Source organism: Camelus bactrianus, chromosome 18, assembly GCF_048773025.1.
Source record: "Camelus bactrianus isolate YW-2024 breed Bactrian camel chromosome 18, ASM4877302v1, whole genome shotgun sequence".
NCBI lineage: Eukaryota > Metazoa > Chordata > Mammalia > Artiodactyla > Camelidae > Camelus > Camelus bactrianus.
In genome coordinates, this window is record NC_133556.1 from 25,650,112 (window position 1) to 25,669,416 (window position 19,305).

The 19,305-nt window shown below is 46.5% G+C and overlaps 1 protein-coding gene across 2 annotated transcripts in view; it reads right to left on the bottom strand.

The window, feature by feature from the left end:
* The window catches only part of DNAJA3 (DnaJ heat shock protein family (Hsp40) member A3), a 29,162-nt gene that overhangs the window by 1,781 nt on the left and 8,076 nt on the right, over window positions 1-19,305 (bottom strand). Inside the window, exons 3-11 of one of the 2 annotated variants that reach the window (XM_045512709.2) lie at window positions 18,529-18,612; window positions 17,590-17,790; window positions 16,274-16,426; window positions 9,880-10,027; window positions 8,683-8,747; window positions 7,112-7,240; window positions 6,460-6,575; window positions 5,465-5,562; window positions 93-209 (exon numbers count right to left, since the gene is read on the bottom strand). In XM_045512709.2, coding sequence (XP_045368665.2) covers window positions 106-209; window positions 5,465-5,562; window positions 6,460-6,575; window positions 7,112-7,240; window positions 8,683-8,747; window positions 9,880-10,027; window positions 16,274-16,426; window positions 17,590-17,790; window positions 18,529-18,612 — 1,098 coding nt within the window. In that variant the 3' untranslated portion in view covers window positions 93-105. The remainder of the gene's footprint in view (window positions 1-92; window positions 210-5,464; window positions 5,563-6,459; window positions 6,576-7,111; window positions 7,241-8,682; window positions 8,748-9,879; window positions 10,028-16,273; window positions 16,427-17,589; window positions 17,791-18,528; window positions 18,613-19,305) is intronic. The other variant, XM_010949798.3, reaches the window with a different exon arrangement.

The window sequence follows — 19,305 nt, forward strand, 5'->3', positions numbered from 1 at the left end:
GGTGGGGGACATGACACTGGTTAAAGTGAGGGAAACAGAGGTTAGTTCAAGGAGAGAAACAAAAGGGGGAGAAACCTCAGGGGTTTTCCTACCTCGGCTGGGATATCAAGAGGTAAACATTTTCTTAAGTTTGGAAAGGAATCCCTCCTTGTCCTCCCCAGCCTCAGGCCTAGCCTTGCCTCCTGCGGAGCTATCCATGGTGCTGCCACCTGGGCACAAACAGCAGAGAGAACTGGGGTCAAGGGAGCACAGCTCGACGCATCACATCCCAGGCCCTGCCTGGCCACCCAGGGGCTTGCCACTCAAGGAGTCACCAAGAGCCACTCCAAGAGGAGTGGGGGCCGTGCCGGGGTGGACCAGGGCTGCCTCTCCCGTCAGATGACTCAGCACTTCAGTGCATCCCAACTGCTCCTCGAGTCACTGGCTGACAAGAGGGAAACAAGAAACAGAAAGGGACAACTACCAGCTGTCTCTGCCTCAACAACTGTAACAGAAGTAGAGCCCAGGGCCAGATGCCTTCCAGGCTAGGCCACACAGCTTCCACATTAGCTCGTTCAATCCTTAGGATAACCTTACAGGTAAATGTCACAGAGGAAAACACCAAAACAGACACAGAGGGGTTAGGAGGTGACCCAAGGTCACAGAGCCAGTAAGCAGGAGGGAGACCTGAGTTCAGATCCAAGCAATCGGACTCAAAAGCCCAGGCTGTCACCCACCATGCCACCGGCTCTGAGAAGGCAAAGACACATGCCAAGACCAACTGACCAGCTTCCACACCCAGGCTTTGTGCACAAACAGTCTCAGGGACACCCGGGGAGTCCCAGGACACGTGCACATCTCATGTCCAATGACGATGGCAACAGAGGACACTGTGTGTCAGTGGGCAAGCCCTCCTCACCTGTGGCATCGAACCCCAAATGCTCCAGATAAAGGAAGCTGCTCCCGCTGTTTCCTGAGGGCCCGCTGAGGGCACCTCTGCTGCACAAACGCATCACTTTAAAGACCTGTCAACCATGAGGCAGGGAGGGCCAACTTTTTGAGTTGGTTTACAAACTGTACTCAATATTTTAAATTGTGCCAGGAGAATCAGCGCAGTTTAAAGTGCTAGGAGATGTATATCAAATGCAGTGCATAACAGGGTACAAAATGGTCACGTCCCCAAGATCTCAGTCTAAGATGCCTTCATCAGGGAGAGGCTCAAAGCTCTGGGCAGCAGGCCCCCAGCAGGGCCGGGGAGTGGTTGTCCTGGATGCAGTCCCCTGGGCAGTCCTCTGGACCTGGCATGCTCTCCAAACTCAAGAACATCCTCAGAGAGATAGCAGTGGACCCAAACAAGGATGTGCTAACAGAGGTCTGAGCATTCAAGAAAGCCTAAGTGGCCAGAAGACACCGATTCCCAGGGCTCCCCAGGTGAGGATCTGGGCACTGCACACTGTGGCAGGCCCCTGCGAGAGGCGTCCATGGCCACAGGTTACAAGACCAGGTGTGACCTCCCTCAGTCCTTCAAGCCCCCTTTTCTTGCATGAAGGCTTAAGTAACAATAAAAGGACTAACACAAAGGAATCCACAAACCAGAAACTTCCCATTGCTCCTGGGCCTCCTGGGACAAGAGAGGGTAAGAGAATTGAATTTTGCTATGTCCTTGGTAAGGGAACAGCAAATCTTTGTGTGTGTATGTGTATCACACTATGAGTTACCACTGATGGAGCTTTTAACATATGCCAGGTACCATGTCAAACACGATCTTCATGATCTCACTTAATCATGTAAGAACCCTATGAGGTAGATGTTACTATCCCCAATTTACAGGTGAAGAAACTGAGGCTCAGAGAAGTGAAGAAATTCGCCTAAGGCTTTATAGCTAATAATGGCAGAGCTGGGACTTCAATCATCTGACAGAAGAACCCAAACTCTTAACTATTAGTCACGAGACACAAAAAAAGTATTTGAGCCACAGAGGCCAAAGTCTGGGAGAGCCAGCATAAGCACTGGTTAGCTGGTTAATGATTCACACACAAAAAAACAAAACAGCAAAGCACAGACACACCCAGAAATTCTCACCCCCTGCCACCAAGAACATGTTCTTATCTCTTTTTATTTTTTTAAATGGAGGTTCTGGGGATTGAACCCAGGACCTTGGATATGCTAAGCATGCGCTCTACCACTGAGCTATTACTGGCCCCCCTCCCCATTTTAAGTTAGAAAATTCAGGAAGCTCCTTCAGGAATAAGGCTTACTGACAGGGACATCAAAGGATTTAAGCACTGAACCAAAAGTCAGGGATGAACTGTGAGCCTCTGCACATGGATGATGAGGTCTGTAACTACACTGGCCTGGGGGAAGGGGAGGGACATGTCCTTGTAGGACGTCCCGGCACTTGGGCGCCTTCTGGTGTCATTATAGGATACAAACACGAGCACTTTACTTCCAAAGCTTCTCTGAGTACAGATGGTACATGATTCCTGCACTTCTAACAAACAGGAAATGCCCCTGTGGAAGTCTCTCCAGCCACATAGGCACTGCATGTCCAGTCCGCACCTTCAGAAGGCGACCAGAGGGAGGGGCTGCTCAGCTAACCGCAGAAAGAGGTCGGACCGGAGGCCACAGGACTCCTCTACCAGACCACTGCTTTCCAGAGCAGGGTTTACATTTCCATCCCTCAGAAGGAAAATGAATTCAAATAAACTCAGCCAACAGCACTGTGTAAAGCGCTGGGGATTCAAAGGGGACGCTTTCTGGTCAACTACACACAGGGATTCCCAGGCAAAGTGTTTGATGGACAATAACCAGGTAACATTCATTCCGTAAATCTGGACCCTTTCTGGGCCAGAATGTTTTCTCCAGTTACAAACTCCCAGTGTTACGAGCAAGGTCTAGCACTTATTTAGGGGCTCAATGTTTGCCTGACTTCCCCCCCTTACACTGTAAGCTGGATGAGGGCAGGGACCCTGTCTCTCTGGGCATCATTTCTTAGCATGCAGCAAATACTCAATGACCATATGAAGAAACCATTTGTTTGAAGCCAACAGGACTCCAGGATCTGACTTCTGAGGACTGGACCCGCCCTACAGGTGGAGGTGCAGCACCCACAGCCTGACTCCGAGACGCCTACTCGCACAGACTGAGCCAGCAGAGCACTTCTCCTTCTACTAACACGCCTTTGCCCTCATCTTCCTCTTGCCTCTGCCCTGCAAAACTAAAGGAGCTCTACAGTCAGTGCCATCAGCTTGTCTGGGACGGGTCACAGGTGGGATTCCCAGAAAACAAGCTCTGGAACAGCTCCCTACACAACAGCTAAATGTACATTCGTGTGTCATATGTGTAAGAACTAAAGATGATCCAGAAACACGCATAATGAGCCACTCTGTGTCTCTGAACCCAAAAGGTCACGTGGTGACCTCAGAGGGCCCCCGTCCCCGAGAGCGCTAAGAGTCCCAAGCTTGCTTCGGTCTTCCTGTGTCACAGACTGGGAACGGAGCCAGGGTCAGCCATTAAGGTTTCTAGCAGCTGCTTAAGGGAAGAAAGATTAACAAGGGATACTAAACCCACCAAGAACCTTAGGTCAGTCTCCTACGTTACTGTAACTATTCCAAATCCCTTCCAGGTACCCTTTCCCGGAATGAAAGCAAAGACACCCAGGAATCAGTTTGTGCCTGCAGTGACAGTCTCTAAAAATGACTGTCTAACTCACGGGGACTTAGAGGCTATTAAGAAGTGACACTTTAGCCCAAGAACCACTGACAACTGATTGCAACTGCTTCTAGTATAATTTGAATAAAAGAGATTCAGGCTCTACCTATATAAATAGGACCCACTTTTAGAGAAGCTGTCAGGAAAGGGGAACCCTGTGTGCTGGTGTGTCTGCACACGTGGACTGCAAAAGTAACCTCTTCACAGCATAGCAGGAGGCTCACTCACACCCAGGCCACAGACTGACTGGCAGTGCATTCCTGGAAGCCAATGCGAAGATTCTTAAATGTCATTTAAAGAATTATGTCTGAGAGCCAAATTTCCCACTGGAATACAATTCTGAAATGACAACAGGAGTGGAAAAAAAATAATTTGGCATACCCATTTCACTTTATAAACAACTTTTCAGAAATGCATCCAATGCATTTATTAATGTTAAGCTTACTTGGCAAAATTATGTCAATAAAAATTTTAAAAGAAAGAACTGGCAAAGTGTCTGGCACACAGGAGCCTCCCAATAAATCCTGGCTGAATGAGGGGAGAAGGCGTGAGCTAATAGGACAAGGGGCGAGGGCAGTTGCTGCGAGCTGTCTACAGAGCAAATCTCACATGCTCCGTGACTGCAGAAATACTGGGGATTCAGGAAGGAGAAGCTAGAGGTGCGTGATCGGAGTTAAGTGGAGTAACTATTCCCACTGTTCCCACTTCTTTTTAGTTCAAGGGACGTTAACTGGAAAAGCCTGCGAACCAAAACCACTAAAATAAGTGCCCACTTAGTGCCTGGTTGGCTGCAGACAGGATCTGTGGCAGCTGCTTTTTCACAGAGGACTTGGTCCCCTGGGCTTGACAGGAGCTCAGGCTGCTGCTGCTGGGACCCCTGCCCTGGGGCTCTAAGACCAAGCCCTCGACCCCCAGCTCTGACCACCTGCTCTGAATGACTGTATATTACTTTAATACCATTCAAGTTCTGAGAAGGTGAGAGGTCCATCCAGGATCCAGGCAAAAACAAAACAAGGCACCAAGGAGGCAACACTTTGGGCAACTGAAGCCAGTTCACCCTCGGCAGCGCCCATTTTGGCCTGAGGGGGAGGCCTAGCTGACAGAGAACGGCACCACCTCGGCAGAGCTCCCCCGTCCCATGGGAGGAGGGCTGTGGCCGAGGTTCCCGTGGCCAAACCATCTGTCTGCAGGCATTCTGGTATCAAATCACTAACATTTAACTACAGTCTACAGATGGTTCATGACGTCTGAGCTCAGGGTAAATACGGTATCTATTCACTGCCCTAGGAATTCAGAGTTAGACTTGCTGTGAACAGGCAGACCTGGGTCACGTGTCTGGTCTTTCAGTGCTGCGGTAGCTGTTGTTTACAGGACACAGAAATCCTGGTGAAGCTCTCTGGGTCAGGAGTGCATTAAGCTTTTCAATCCATCTTCTCCTTTAGTGGTTACAAGGTGCTCCCATGTAGGGACGTGCCCAAGGTCACAAGGCAAGTGGCAGAACCAAGGATAGAACTCGGGAGAGCAGCCCTCCAAGACACACAGCTGCCACCCGGCAGGAAGCACCATGGAACTCGCCAACCTCAGCAACCAGCGCGCGCGCAGAGGGAGGGCAGCTTTCCTCGTGCAAGGCTGCCCTCGGCTGTTCCTAGCCCACAGCTCCCCTCTCTCTACTGTGCTCTTGGAGGCTTCATGAAGATCCCCAGGCGGAAACCCCAACATGCTCCCGAACCATCCACCCTCTGTGGGGCTGGGGGCTCCCATGTAACTGCCTTACCAGTGCTTGTGCTGGTGACGCCATTCACTGTCCCCTCCACGTCAGTCTCATCTTCTGCGTAGCTCAGGATCAGGCTCTGCTGCCGGCTTGTCAGTCTCCTGTGGACCAAGCACAGTCCATGTCAGACAGTTTCCTTGGGGCAGTTCTTTAAATGACACAAAGGACACAAAGTGTGGGGGAAATGCGGGACCCTACAACCCAGGCACACGGCACACCCTGAACCCAAGAGCCCACGCCCTCAAAGCTTCTGTAAATCTCAAATATTCTAAGTTGTTTTAAACAACACTGTGGCTGTGCTAAATAGTCTACTGGGGGAACAAAATGCTGTTACAATTCTGTGTGTAGGAAATCATCTAATTAAAAAGGGTGCTGGAAACCCTGTCCTCCCAAGCAGCGTCGGGCCTGCCCTGCTCCGCACACCCGCGGCCCCCTGCTCCAGACGCCCACAGCGCCCCGCTCCGCACGCCCACGGCCCCCCTGCTCCGGACACCCACGGCCCCCTGCTCCGGACGCCCACGGCCCCCTGCTCCGGACGCCCATGGCTCCCTGGTCTGCATGCCCAAAGCTCCCTGCTTGGACTTCTCTCCCAGAGGATGTAGACATCACACAGCTTCACAATCTGGTTATAGATCCATCTCTCCCACCAGACAGGCATCCTGAGATAATAATAAAATCAAAGGCAGCAGCAACAGCCAAGCATTCCCTGTGGGTTATTCATTTCAATCTTCCAGCAACTCAACAAAGTCAAGCTCTCTTATTATGGCCCCTTGGCAGATGGAGCACTCGGGAGGACAGACCTGACTTAAAGGAAGAGATGACCTGCTTCAGCCTCGGCGCTTACAGTAGCAGAGCCACACGGGCCCAGTGATCGGGCCGGGTGCTGAACCCCTACCACCGGCACCAGCCCAGCCGGTAAAGAACCCTCAAAGGGGTCCCGCTCAGTGGTGAAAGCCGCAGAGACCAGGTGGGCCTGGCCACGTGAAGCAGGCGCTTACTTCGGGACCCTTATCTTGATGTGAATGTAGTGATCTCCGTAGCCGTAGCTGTTAATCCGGGGGATGCCCTTCCCACTCATCCGAATCTTCTGGTCTGTTTGAATCCCAGGGGGGATCTACAAAGAAAGGAAGCTCTGGTTTTCCTTGGTCTCCAGGTGCCCAAATGAAAACATTTCATGACGTGAAGACAGTCTTACTCCTGAAAAGAACTCCGTCCAGGTTTCTAGACCAAGCCTGCCAACTACCACATGGAAACTAGCTAGACTGGGTCCCCCTCCCCCCCCCCCAGCAGAGCCTGTGACAGGACTTGGGGCAGGTAGTTTGCGAAGGTGAGCCCAGGAAGCAGGAGGGAGGGAGCATGGAGAGGGAGACCTGGGAGGAGGCAAAGCCAGCAGGGGGCGCTGCTGAGATTGCTCCCCCGCCCAGGAGTGGACACCGCCCAGGAACGGCCACCGCCCAGGAACGGCCTTCCCTGGTGACTCACACCCAAGGCATGGCCCAACACTCCTCCTGCCCTCCCCTAGACCCCATGTCCTCCGAATCCCAGACAAGCTGGTTGTTCAAAGGTTCCACCCACTCCTCAGCCATTTTCTGTTTCAGGAAAACAGGGCATTGATGTACGAGGGTGGCCGCGACGTGCTGGTCCTCTTACCGTCACGTTGATGGTCTCGTATAGGCCCTGCACCCTGGCCGTGCCCCCAAGAATAGCCTGGGCTATGGAAATGAAGAGGTCGGAGTGGATGTCTGCGCCGTCCCTCCGGAACACAGGGCTTTTCTGCACCTAGGGCCAAGAGATGGGGATTACGCACAGGGAAGCCCTTCTGGAGAACAGACAACAGCCCTGCGTCTCAGCAGCCTAGAACGTGGTGTTGAGAGAGAGAATGTACTTTCACCAAAGTGGCCAACACTCCAGGCTCTGAGAGTTCCACAGAAGATCCTTTCTCCATGGCAATGCAAGGGTGTCAGCCTCAGATCTTTCTTGGTGAAGGTGAATAAAAACATAAAATCGGCTTTTGAACATTTAAAATAAAAATCTTACTGTGTACTGGAAAACATGAAGACACACAGACTAACATGACCTACAAAGGCAAAGATGGTTCATTTTCCCAATAGTCATGTGGCACAAACTGCCTTCAAGTCAGACTGGCAGCGCTGGAATCACTCTGATTTTAAAGGCACTATATTTTGTGAATAGACATTCTCTGCCTTCCAGTGAGTTCTTCTCTTTCTTTTTTTCCTCTACGTTATTAGCTGAGAACAGAATCTAAATTCTCTACCAGGCCTTCCTCATCGATTGGCTTCCAGGCCACTGCCTTTGTCTTTGATTCCTCAGTCTAGAAGTCTCACACTTGACATTATTTTTGTCTTCGTTTTAAATTATCAAGTATTTCATATATTCAAAAACTGGCCAAGTAAAAAAAGTAACACATGTGGTGCACCCACAACCCAGCTTAGGTAACAGAACATTAGGACACAGGTGACGTCTCCTCACCTCCAGAGTAACCACTATGTTAGTTTAGTATTTATCATTCCTCTGAGCATCTTTTTACTCTTCCCACATATTTACGTGTCCCTAAACAATATATACTACCACCTCGTGTGGTTTAAGACTTCACACAGATCCTCTCCCTCCCTGCATCCTCCCTCGATCATGACCTAGAAGTCCCAAAACGTCTCACGCTGACACGTGTGGCCTGAGCCTCCTGCTCTGAGGTGCTCTGTGCCCATGCATGGTCCACTCACTGTTGTCAGGGTCTTGCTACTACGAGTGAGGCTGTTGCACACCCTGTGTGTGCCTGCGGGGGCCTCCTCAGGGACACGTCTGGTGGAACTGCTCCCAGAAGGCATGACCTCCTCTCACGTCTCCCTAACCTCATGAAACCAGGTCTGCCCTTGTGTGTGTATATACCTTGACACTTGCTGTCCCTCTGAACAATTTGATACATGAATAAAAGACACTAGGAGACATTTCCTGTATTTTTATGTGTGCTATGTTTCCAACTTGTAAACACTTTGAGGAAACTTTGTTCTCTCCACACTCAGCAAAGAAGCTTGATGTAACACATGTTAAATCACCCTGCCAAGGTGGCCACCGCTCGCCCTGGAAACGCAGATGGCCAGGGGCTCCGTGAAGCTCCTACCTCTCCCACGAGAAGCGTTAGTTGGCGGTACCCTCTCCAGGAGAGCAAGGGCCCAACAGAAGCTATGCAAGCAAGCACCTACCCTGAACGTAATGAAAATTTCTTTTTTTCCTACAGGCATCCTCACAGTCTGGCCATCCTCGACTCCTGTAAATAAAACCAAAAGTTCATAAGAGAACAATTATTTTGGGGCCTCCCCAGGCATTTTCTACCCTAGATCCACTTACCTAGAACCCACCAACTTCCTTACTCCTGTTTCTTGTTAACAAGGAACAACACAATCATCCAACACGGCAACAAGTATAACTTTTCAAAGGTGCAACATAGAATAATTAGTAACCGGGGAGGCTGGGGGAACCAATTCAGCGGCAGAGTGCATGCTTAGCATGCACAAGGTCTGGGTTCAACCCCCAGTACCTCCATTTTAAAAAATAATAATTGATAACCGAACAAAAGCACCTTCTATTCATTTATTCAAGTTTACTGCTAGGTCCACATGGTGTCTCAGTGACTTTAGAGTCTAGCAGGAGACAGCTATTAACCAAATAACAACACTAACAAATTTATCACTACAGAGACGTATTCTTAGAAGGAAAAGATCCCAACTCCAGACAAAGGAACATCTAAGGATCTAAGGAAGGAGGGTTCCAGAAAGCCTCCCTGCGGGAGTGATGTTTGAGCTGGGAGCTCCAGGAGAACAGAATCAGCCCACTGAAAAGAAGGTGGACAGTGAGCTTCAGACACCAGGAAGGGCATATGCAAAGGCTCTGCTCTGGGAAGCAGGGGCTACATGAAAGTCGGGAAGCTGCAGGGCAGGTAACAAGGGGGAGACTAATAAGGGAGGCTGGAGACTAACAGGAGCCAAAAGAGGAGGCCATTTCTTGGCCCCTGAGAGTCACCGCAGGGTCCTCCACAAGGCGAGTGACATGATCAGACTGCCCAGGGGAAAGGTGGCCCTGGGAACGAGAGCTGGTTGTGGGGAGCAGGCTGGTCCCGAGGGCAGGAGGAGCGGGTGATGTGGCCGCATGGGCCAGTAGTGGGAACAGTGCTGGCCTTGGGACAGAAGAGAGGCGGGAAGGGGGAGTTCCTTCATGCAGGAGCAGATGGGCCCGTCAGGCCCCATCTCCCCACGGGACATGTGTGTGCAGAGTTTGAGGATAACTGGGGCACAAAGGAAAAGGCAAGGAGACACCGGCTCCTCCTCCAGTCTGGGTTCCAGAAACAAGGACACCAGGGCTTCGGTTCCCAGCCTCCGAGTGTGGCGGAGCCCCAGACCCACCGGCAGGCACGGGGATCATCACTTTCTTCTTCTGCTTGGCTTGTCCTGCTCCTCTGCACACCACGCAGGGAGTCGTGATGATGGAGCCCCGGCCACCACACCTCCGACAGGTGGAGCGCATCACAAAAGGGCCTGTATTTATGGTTTCCTGATAAGAAGGAGAAGAAAAACAGACCCTTTATCACCCTGACAGCCGAGGCCCTGGGACCACAACGTGCATGAGAGAGGAATCATTTCTCTGAAGACTATTGTTTTGTGTGCATTCGCACTAAACACACTGCCTGAGGACGCAGGTGCAGGGGCTCAAACTTAACTGACCTTCTAGAACGCACTGACTTCTCAATTCCAAACCACCAAGCTGATTATATGACACTGAAAAATGAGATGTTCCCCTCTATAGAAGTTCCTGAAACCCCCTGGGAGCTGAGCAAATACGCTTTAAAAACAGTAAATGCCCCTCCACCCCGCTAGAAAAGGGACAGCTGGGAAAGCAGGACGAAAGTGGCAACCGAATGCAACCCCTGCTCAGAGGGGGGAGCAGCACTGTCCTCCAAGGCCCCTCAGTGTTCCCACCCCCATCACAGGAACCCCAGGAGCAATGAGGGAAGCAGCTCCCCTCGCAGGCGCTGGTGCTGCTATGCCCCTCCTCCTGGGGTGTCTTTGCCCTCGTCCCCACCCCCGCCAGGAGCCTCCCCAGCTCCCAGCTCTTCACCCAGCTGGTGGGGCCTTACAATTTGTGGCCACTCCCATCAGCTCCTCACTGGGCACCTTTCTATTTAACCTAATGTCCTTATTTTTTTTTTTTTTGGTAAATTATTAAGTACAATCGTTACAGCAAATCAAAGGATACAGAGATATATAATGAAATTCTTGCTAATCTCCCCCTCACCTTGACTCCCAGGGTGGCCAGCTCTTAGTAGCTCAGTTTGAGGTGCTCTTCCCACAACTCACTGTTTTTTTTCTTCACAAGAGTTTCTTTTTTAAGTAAAAATTTTATAATAAGTGCATTATACTATCACTCTGCAACTTGCTCTTCATTTTATCTTCATGACACATCGTGAACATTCCTCCAGGCCAATAAATATAGATTTCAATTTCCATTTTAATACTTATGTTTCAGTGTTGCAGAAAAAAGTCTCTGCACATCTATCCTTGTTTTAATGTCTTTATTTTTTGTAACACAGATTTCCAAAGGCGGACTGGCTGGGACAAATAATTATTATCTTTAAAATTTTATGTGTTATATTTATTTGAAAAGGTCCTATGTGTACATGGTAAAAATTTCTAAAGTTAAAAATGGAGGTATGGTGAACAGTTACGTGTGCCCCGACCCCTGACCCCTAATCATTCCAGGTCCCTTCCTTAGAGGCACAGCTATAGTGATATTCTACTTTGACAGACAACACACATTTCAAGCCATCCACTTGGCCTGAAAAGCATTACGACTTTTCCATAAGCCAAGGTAGCATACTGTGCACACAGTTCTGCAGCTTTTGCTGTTTGTTTTTAACAATGTAATGATCTTGGAGAGCATTCCTCATCACCATATTTTCCAGACAACCTACTCCTGGTGGTCACCGAGGCCGTTCAGTCCTTCACTATTACACACAGGCTCCAAAGGACATCCTGTAGGTGTGCAATTTTCCAAGTGTGATCTGTAGGGTATGTCCCCACAGAGATGCACGTATCAAGCTGAACAGCTACTGTAACCACCACTTCCCAAAGCCAGGGTGGTTTCCACTTCCACCATCAGTGCAGAGGCTGGGCAGCAGCAGGGACGGTACCCGACTTTGAAACGTGTACCAGCTGAAGGGTGAGCCTCAGGCATCTTCTCGGCTCCCTCTGCACTTCCCTGACTACTGGTCACTTGCATTTCCTCCTCTGCTCACCCTGACCTGTTTTTCCAATAAGTTGTTAGTCTTTTTCTCATTATTCTGAAGAAGCCCTTTACATATTAGGAATACTAACCCTTTAGCAAATGTGTTGCAAATATTTTTTCCCAATCTCAAACATTATACTTGGAGAGAAACATACTTCAGCTTTACTATCGTACCTCAGTGTTCACCTTAGAAATGTGAAAAAAGAAAGTCATAGCGATTCAGGGCCTTGGAGAAAGGACCTTAGAAATGAGAGGGGACTGGGATCAATAAGAGTATCTGTAACAAGTGGCAACAACTTGGCTCACAAAATTGTATCTGTGGGAATCCTCGTCCTAAGAGCGCCCTCTAGAGGACCACAAGCACAACTTCACTTTCTTAGACTAAGCAAGTTGGTCCTTTTATCAGCAGGATTTATAGGTAACTGGATACACCCATCAGTGGACTATTATTCAGCCATCAAAAAATGTTTAAAAATATTCAAAGCTATTGAAAAGTGTTTTCACTATGATAAACAGTGAAAAGTGAGGGAAAATTGTATGTATGATTCAGCAGCTGAAAATTACATACACTATATATAATAGCCAAGACATAGAAACAACCCAAATGTCCACGGACAAATGACTGGATAAAGAAGTTTTGTGTGTGTGCATGTGTGTGCATGTGTGTGTGTGCGCGCGCGCGCACGCGTGTCAATGGAATACCACTCAGCCATAAAAAAGAATAATGCCATTTACCTGTAGATTGGCATTCTAAGTGAAATAAGCCAGAAAGAGAAAGAAAAATGCCATATATCACTCATCTGTGGAATCTTTAAAAAAAGGACACAAATGAACTGGTCTACAAAAAAACAGAAACAGACTCACAGACATAGAGAACAAACTTATGGTTACCAGGGGGTAAAGAGGGTGGAAAGGGATAAATTGGGAATTCGAAAATTGCACCTCCTGGGGAGTGATGGAAATGTTAGCTGTCTTGATTGTGGTGGTGGTTTCTTTGGTGTATACATCTATCATAAGTCATATGCAATATGTGTAGTTTACTATACAAGAACCATACCACAATAAAGGTGTTAAAAAAGTAAAAAGAAAATTATAAACAAACAGGCAAAAACTTTCAAAGTCCAAAGACAGATTTAAAAAATGCAGCTGAATTCACTGACAAAAGACTAACTGAATTAATTTATAAAGAGTTTCTACAAATGAGTAAGAAAAAGATCAATTACTCAACAGAAAGAAGGGCAAAAGACTGAACAGATGCAAAGGAAAATAACAGCTCTCAAATCTTAAAAAAGATGTTCCACTTCACGTACAATAGATATCTGCACATTCAAAAAAATGAATATAAGAAATGACATTATGCAAAAATATTCACTGTCTATAACAGCAAAAGATGAGAAACAGCAAGACATCCAGCGATAGCGGCCTGGCTAAACAAACAGTGATGTGTCTATATGAAGGACTATTGTGACCATAAAAAGAGTGAGGCAGTTATATGTGCAGAGTATTTCCCAAACATACTGAGAAGTAGACACAAAACACCAGGGTACAAACAGTGCTAACAGTGTATTCTACCTTTGGTATGAAAAAATGCATGCACACATATGCGTGCACATACAGGCTTGCATCTAGAATAGAAGGCTGCTTCTGGAGAGTGGAACGCAATGTAAAAGTCAAGAATGCAAGGGAGGGGGAGGTTATATAGCTCAAGTGGTAAAGTGCATGTTTAGCATGCATGAGGTCCTGCGTTCAATCCCCAGAGTCTCCTCCAAAAATAAATGAATAAATAAATAAACCTAATTACCAACCTCGTCAAAAAAAACAAAAAAGAATGCAAGGGAGACTTATCTTACACAGTTCTCAATTTTTACCCACTGAATTTTCAAAGATTTGCATATATAACTTATTCAAAAACTAGCAAAGAGGGGAGGGTACAGCTCAGTAGCAGAGTGTGTGCTTAGCATGCATGAGGTCCTGGGTTCAATCCCCAGTACCTCTATCTAAAAAACGAAAAAAATAAATCTAATTACAACCCCCCCACCGAACTTAGCTAATATAAAACAAAAATAACATCCCTAATCAACAACTAGCAGGTAACACACTAAAATACTAACAGTGGTGGAACTATCAGAGACTTCTGTCTCCTTTTTATGCTTCTCAGTGCTCAAAGACAAATTCTATCCCCTCCCCGCCCCCGTACACACACAAACCACAATGATCTGAATTTGAAGGGGGGGAGGCGAACAATCCAACTCCCTTAAAAAAGAAACCATTTAAATGCAATACAAACATATTCAATGGAAACCTGACTGCATTTCAAACAAATAGTATAATCATAGTGAAGTGGGAGAAAAAGAAGTGACCTACATAAACTGAGCACAGTATTTTAACAACATACCCTCAATCTAAAGATAAAAAGAACTCTAGACATCACATGCCAGTTAAGTAGAACTGTATCCTGCAGTGGTATGAGTAACGATTCTGAAACTACTTTTTGTGTGTTGCAGGAACAAGCAAATGAGTATTAAGGATAATTAGAGCCAGACTTCTCTTTACTAGAAAACAGTTTCAAATGTGACAGGCAGAAGACTAGATAAACCCTGTGGTGTTGGACTGAAAGTGGAACAATCAGGTTGAACTCACTGATGTGTTGGATGGATGGTGGGTGGATGGATGCAGGAGTGGCTGGATTGGTGTGTACATACGTGCATATATACATCTACAATATGAATATGGAAAAACAGATAGATATGGAATATGTATCTGTGTGTGCACATGCACAAGTGCTCACATGCACAAACACACACTTTTTTCCTGGCTCAGTCTGCTGAAAGGACTTGGAAGCAGTGACACTCCAGGCACAATGCACACACCTGAGGCACAGATCTTGGTTTTTAAATCCCATTAGACACTAAAAGGAACCAGGACTCCTTGGAGAAATGGCTAGTTCCACAGTATGACAGGCAAAGTACAAGTTGTCTAGAACATCCTGTTGTGATAGAAAGTAAGGAAGTGCTGAGAGAACGATGGGGCCATGTCAAAAGGACACAGCAGTCAGCTGGAAGAGACTTCCACAGGCCAAGCTGGGGATAATCTGGGCATGAAAGTAAGTAGTTACCTTGATGACAGCCCAGTGAATAAAATAACAGTCTGTGAGTTCATACTAATACGAACGAATGAATAAATAAATGGAGAAGAAAAGAAAGCTCCTATTTCGGTAGAATGCCAACTAATAAACAAAGAAGGGATATTGTAATCAGAAAATCACCATTTTGCAACAGTAACAGTAATTAATAATTTTAGGCAAGAATGACTAACGGATGCTATAACTAGTGGGTAAAAGTTTGATAAGGAACAGGATACTTATATAGTGTCAAGATACCTCAGGACTTCCTTGTTAATTTTGAAATTGTAACTTTACAGTGAAGAAAGCCAGCAGACAGTACCTTAACTGACTGTGATCAAACATTAACATCAGCACTAACAGGACAGACTGACACCTCATGACTCCAGAGATGATCCATGGAAAGGGCACTACATCTCTGGGGTGTCTCTGCCAAAAATGCACAATCTAAATCTTACCATGAGAAAATATCAGATGACCCAAAGGACGGACATTCTACAAAGCAGCTGGTCTGTAATCTCAAAAAACTGTCAAGTTCATGACAGACAAAGGAAGACTGAGAAATTGTTCCCAATTATAGCAGACAAAAAATATGACAACCAAACACTGCAAAGATCCTAGATTGGATCCTGGGCCTGGGGGTAAAAAGAGCATTATAAGGACAAATGAAAAAATTTGAGTAAGTACAGATAATGGTATTGTATCGATATTAAATCTCCTCATTTTGACAACTTACTGTGTGGTTACATAAAAGAATGTTCTTGGTCCCCCCTCTCTCTCTCTTCAGAGACAGTCCACACTCTGTCTATGGAGTGTGTACCTACTTTTAATCTGAGCACCCAACCGCCACAGCTCGTGGCCTTTCTCTTGCCTTTCAATGTATCTCTCTGAATAAATCTACCTTTACTCAAAAAAAAAAAAAAAGAATGTTCTTGCTCTTAGAAAATACACACCATAAATGACAAAGCAAATGGGACAAAGTATTAACAACTGGTGAAGCTGGGTAAAAGGAATAAGGGAGCAGTTCTTTATAATACTCTAAGTTTGAATTATATCTAAAGCTCAACAAAAAGAAAAAGAAAGATTATATTTCAATCAAAATTTCAGTTCCCTTCCCCCCCACCCTGGTTTCAAATGACCAAAATGGCCCAAAGTACATTCGCACAGAGGACAGCAGTTTCTGTGCTGCTTCTGTATTGCTGACCAGGACAGAGCACCCCGGGAAAAACAAAGAAGGTTCTAGATAAAATTGTCCCACCTAGTTATGAACCCACAAAGCCCTAAGTACTGCTGAATAAATATTCACGGGCGCACAGGAAAAAGGAACGGTGGGGAGAAGGGTGGACAGCACAGTGGGGGGGACCCCGGGAGGCCAGGCCCTGACATGCTCTCACCATGCCTGAGCCGCCGCAGTAGTGGCAGTGCTGCACCTTGGTGCCGGGCTCACTCCCCTTGCCGTCACACCGCTCACAGGTATCCATGATGTTCACCGTGAACTCCTTGTTGACGCCCTTGGCAGCCTGATTGAATGTCAACTCCATGATGTACTAAATAAATCAAAGGATGACCTATTATCTCTCTAAAAGTAAGAGAGGGAGCTGGCCAGCAGTTTACAGTTACTTCACTTTCTCTTTTAAAGACTTTATTTGTTAAAGCAGTTTTAGGTTTCCAAAATTGAGAGGGAGGTACAGATATTTCCCACATACTCTTTGCCTCCACACATGGCACAGCTTCCTCCATTATCAACATCGCCCACCAGAATGATACTTTCTTTTTTAATCAAGGATGACGCTATATAGAGGGGAGGGTATAGCTCATGTGGTAGAGCACATGCTTAGCATGCACAAGGTCCTGGGTTCATTTCCAGTACCTCCTCCAAATATAAGTAAATAAATAAACCCAATTACCTCCCCCTCAAAAAACAAAAAGCCAAAAAAAAAAAGATGAACCTATATTGACATATAAACGTCCAAAGCCCATAGTTTACAATAGGATTCACTCCTGGTCTTGTACACTCTCTGGGTCTGAACAAACATACAATAGCTTGTAGCCTCATTATAGTATCATGCAAAGTGTTTTCTCTGCCCTGAAAATCCTGTGCTCCACCAATTCATCTCTTCCCCCAATTATTTTACTTTTTAACTTACCTGTATTCTGTCAAGTAAGAATAGATGGCACTCACTTAACTGATTCTGCCCTGCTCCTTAGGATTTTTAGGAGATTTTTTTTTTTTTAATTTAAGTGAAAGTGTACTTTTCAATAAACTGAAAATGCTCAGGGATAACATTTGTACATGGTCCTTACTAACAGCTCAAACGATCCACAATCGTAACTTACATAATGAAACATTTCCCCTCTCTAACTCTGATAATATCTTAAACAAGACATAAATACAGAAGAGATGGTATTGGCACTACCTCCCTACTGGATTGAGCTCTCCAAGAATAATGAGGCAGGCTCTAGACAAAATACTCCCACTCTAATTATGGACTCTGAGAGCCTGAGGTGCTGCCTGATTGAGCAAACTGGTGCACCTTATTACTTACACAGTTCTCCAAATACTGGAACCATTTCCTACCAAGATGGCTACCCCCAAATCATTCCATTTAAGCCACTTTACCTTTTTCTTTGAGAAACAGAAACTGGCAAATCTGTTTGCATCACACTGAGCAGCCAAAATTGGAATGATTCCTCAAAATGAGATGCTTACCTCCTGAGGCTGATTGAATACCCCCTGGAAATCTCCAAAAGAAGAGGATGAGAACTCCCCAAAAATCTTCCTGAAGAGCTCCTCTGGGTCGACAGTGGGGCCTCCTTTCCAGTAGCTCTGCCCGGAGCTGCCAGCCCCAGGATCGAAGCCAGCGGAGCCGTAGGTGTCATACTGCTTCCTCTTCACCTCATCACTCAGAACCTATGGTGAAAGGCACAGCCGTCAGGGGCTCCCAAGCCTCCTGAGGCCCAGGGACACGGCCACCAAGTCCGGACAGTGGTATCGTCTCAACATGAAATTTCCTGATCCTGACAAAGGTACTGTGGTTATGGAAACGAATGTTCTTGTTCTTAGAGAATACACACACAGAAGCACTTAGGAACAGAGAGATACCCTGTCCGCGACTTCCTCTCAAACGGCTGGAGGATGCACGCGTGCACACACACAGGAGACGTATGATACCCTACATGCACATCCCAAGGCCCTTCAACGCGGCCGAAGTCTGGGAGGAGGCCCACTTTCACAGAGCTCTGTAGTTGTTCAGCGGCTGTTTGCTGTCCACTTCGGCTCTCTTCTTCCAGGGCAGTGGTGGTCTACTTTTACAACACCCACCATCCCATCAGACAGCGATGCCCTACGTAGGAGCGGGGTCATCAAATAGGTGTGGAACTACATAATCCAACAAGGAGTTCCCAGACCCGGCTACAAGTCCCAGTGACCTGGGGAGCTCGGTTACTACAAATTATTGGATCCTGTCCTCTGTTGAGATTCCACGTTAGATCTAGTGTGAGACCTGGGAATCTTGTTTCTCTTCAAGGAGGTGATCTGGTGCAGGGACACAACCTTCAAACTTCTAACAAGTCAGGTCCCACTGGGCAGCACACTGACGCACACACACAGCTGAAAGACAGTGACCGCACACACCGGTGGGCCACATACCTCATAGGCCTCTGCCAGCTGGGAGAACTTCTCCTTGGCTTTGGGATCATCCTTATTCGTGTCTGGGTGATACTTCTTGGCAAGCTAAGGGAGGAAACAGTCAAATTACTATGGACATAGGATAATTACTAAAACTGAACCCCAGACACCAGTCACAACCTCACGTCCTTTGTAGCAGTTGTCTAAGATTTTGCAACCAATAGCAATTCTTAAAACAAGGTTTAAGACTTTAAAATAAACCATCTCTAACGAGACTTATTGTGATGATCATTTCACAGTGTATACAAATATTGAATCATTATGTCATACATCTGAAACTAACATGTCAATTATACCTCAATGAAAACAAACAAAAAGCAAAACACATGCAGCCAGAATTAAGAACATACACTCCATGCATTGTGTTCAGTTTTCAAATTTGACCAAAAGTTTATTAAGGGTAATAAATAAAATAAAATAAAATAAACCTTTTCTTCAAATCTGAGGTATATACACATTTTTCAACCATAACAAATCTCTAACAAAAATAACAACTAATTCTTTAGAACGGGCACCGTTGTGAAAGACACAAAGCAGTGTATCTAGTAGATTATCACCTATGTAAAAAAAAGAGGACAATAACTGGATAGGTAAGTAGGTGTATCTGCTATATAACTTAATTCTAGAAGAACATACAATAAACTGGAAACACTGACTGCTACTGGAGGGATGGAGATGAACGGGAAGGAGGAAGGCTTCTCACTGTGCACTCCTTTGCACTTTCTGAATTCTCAAAAA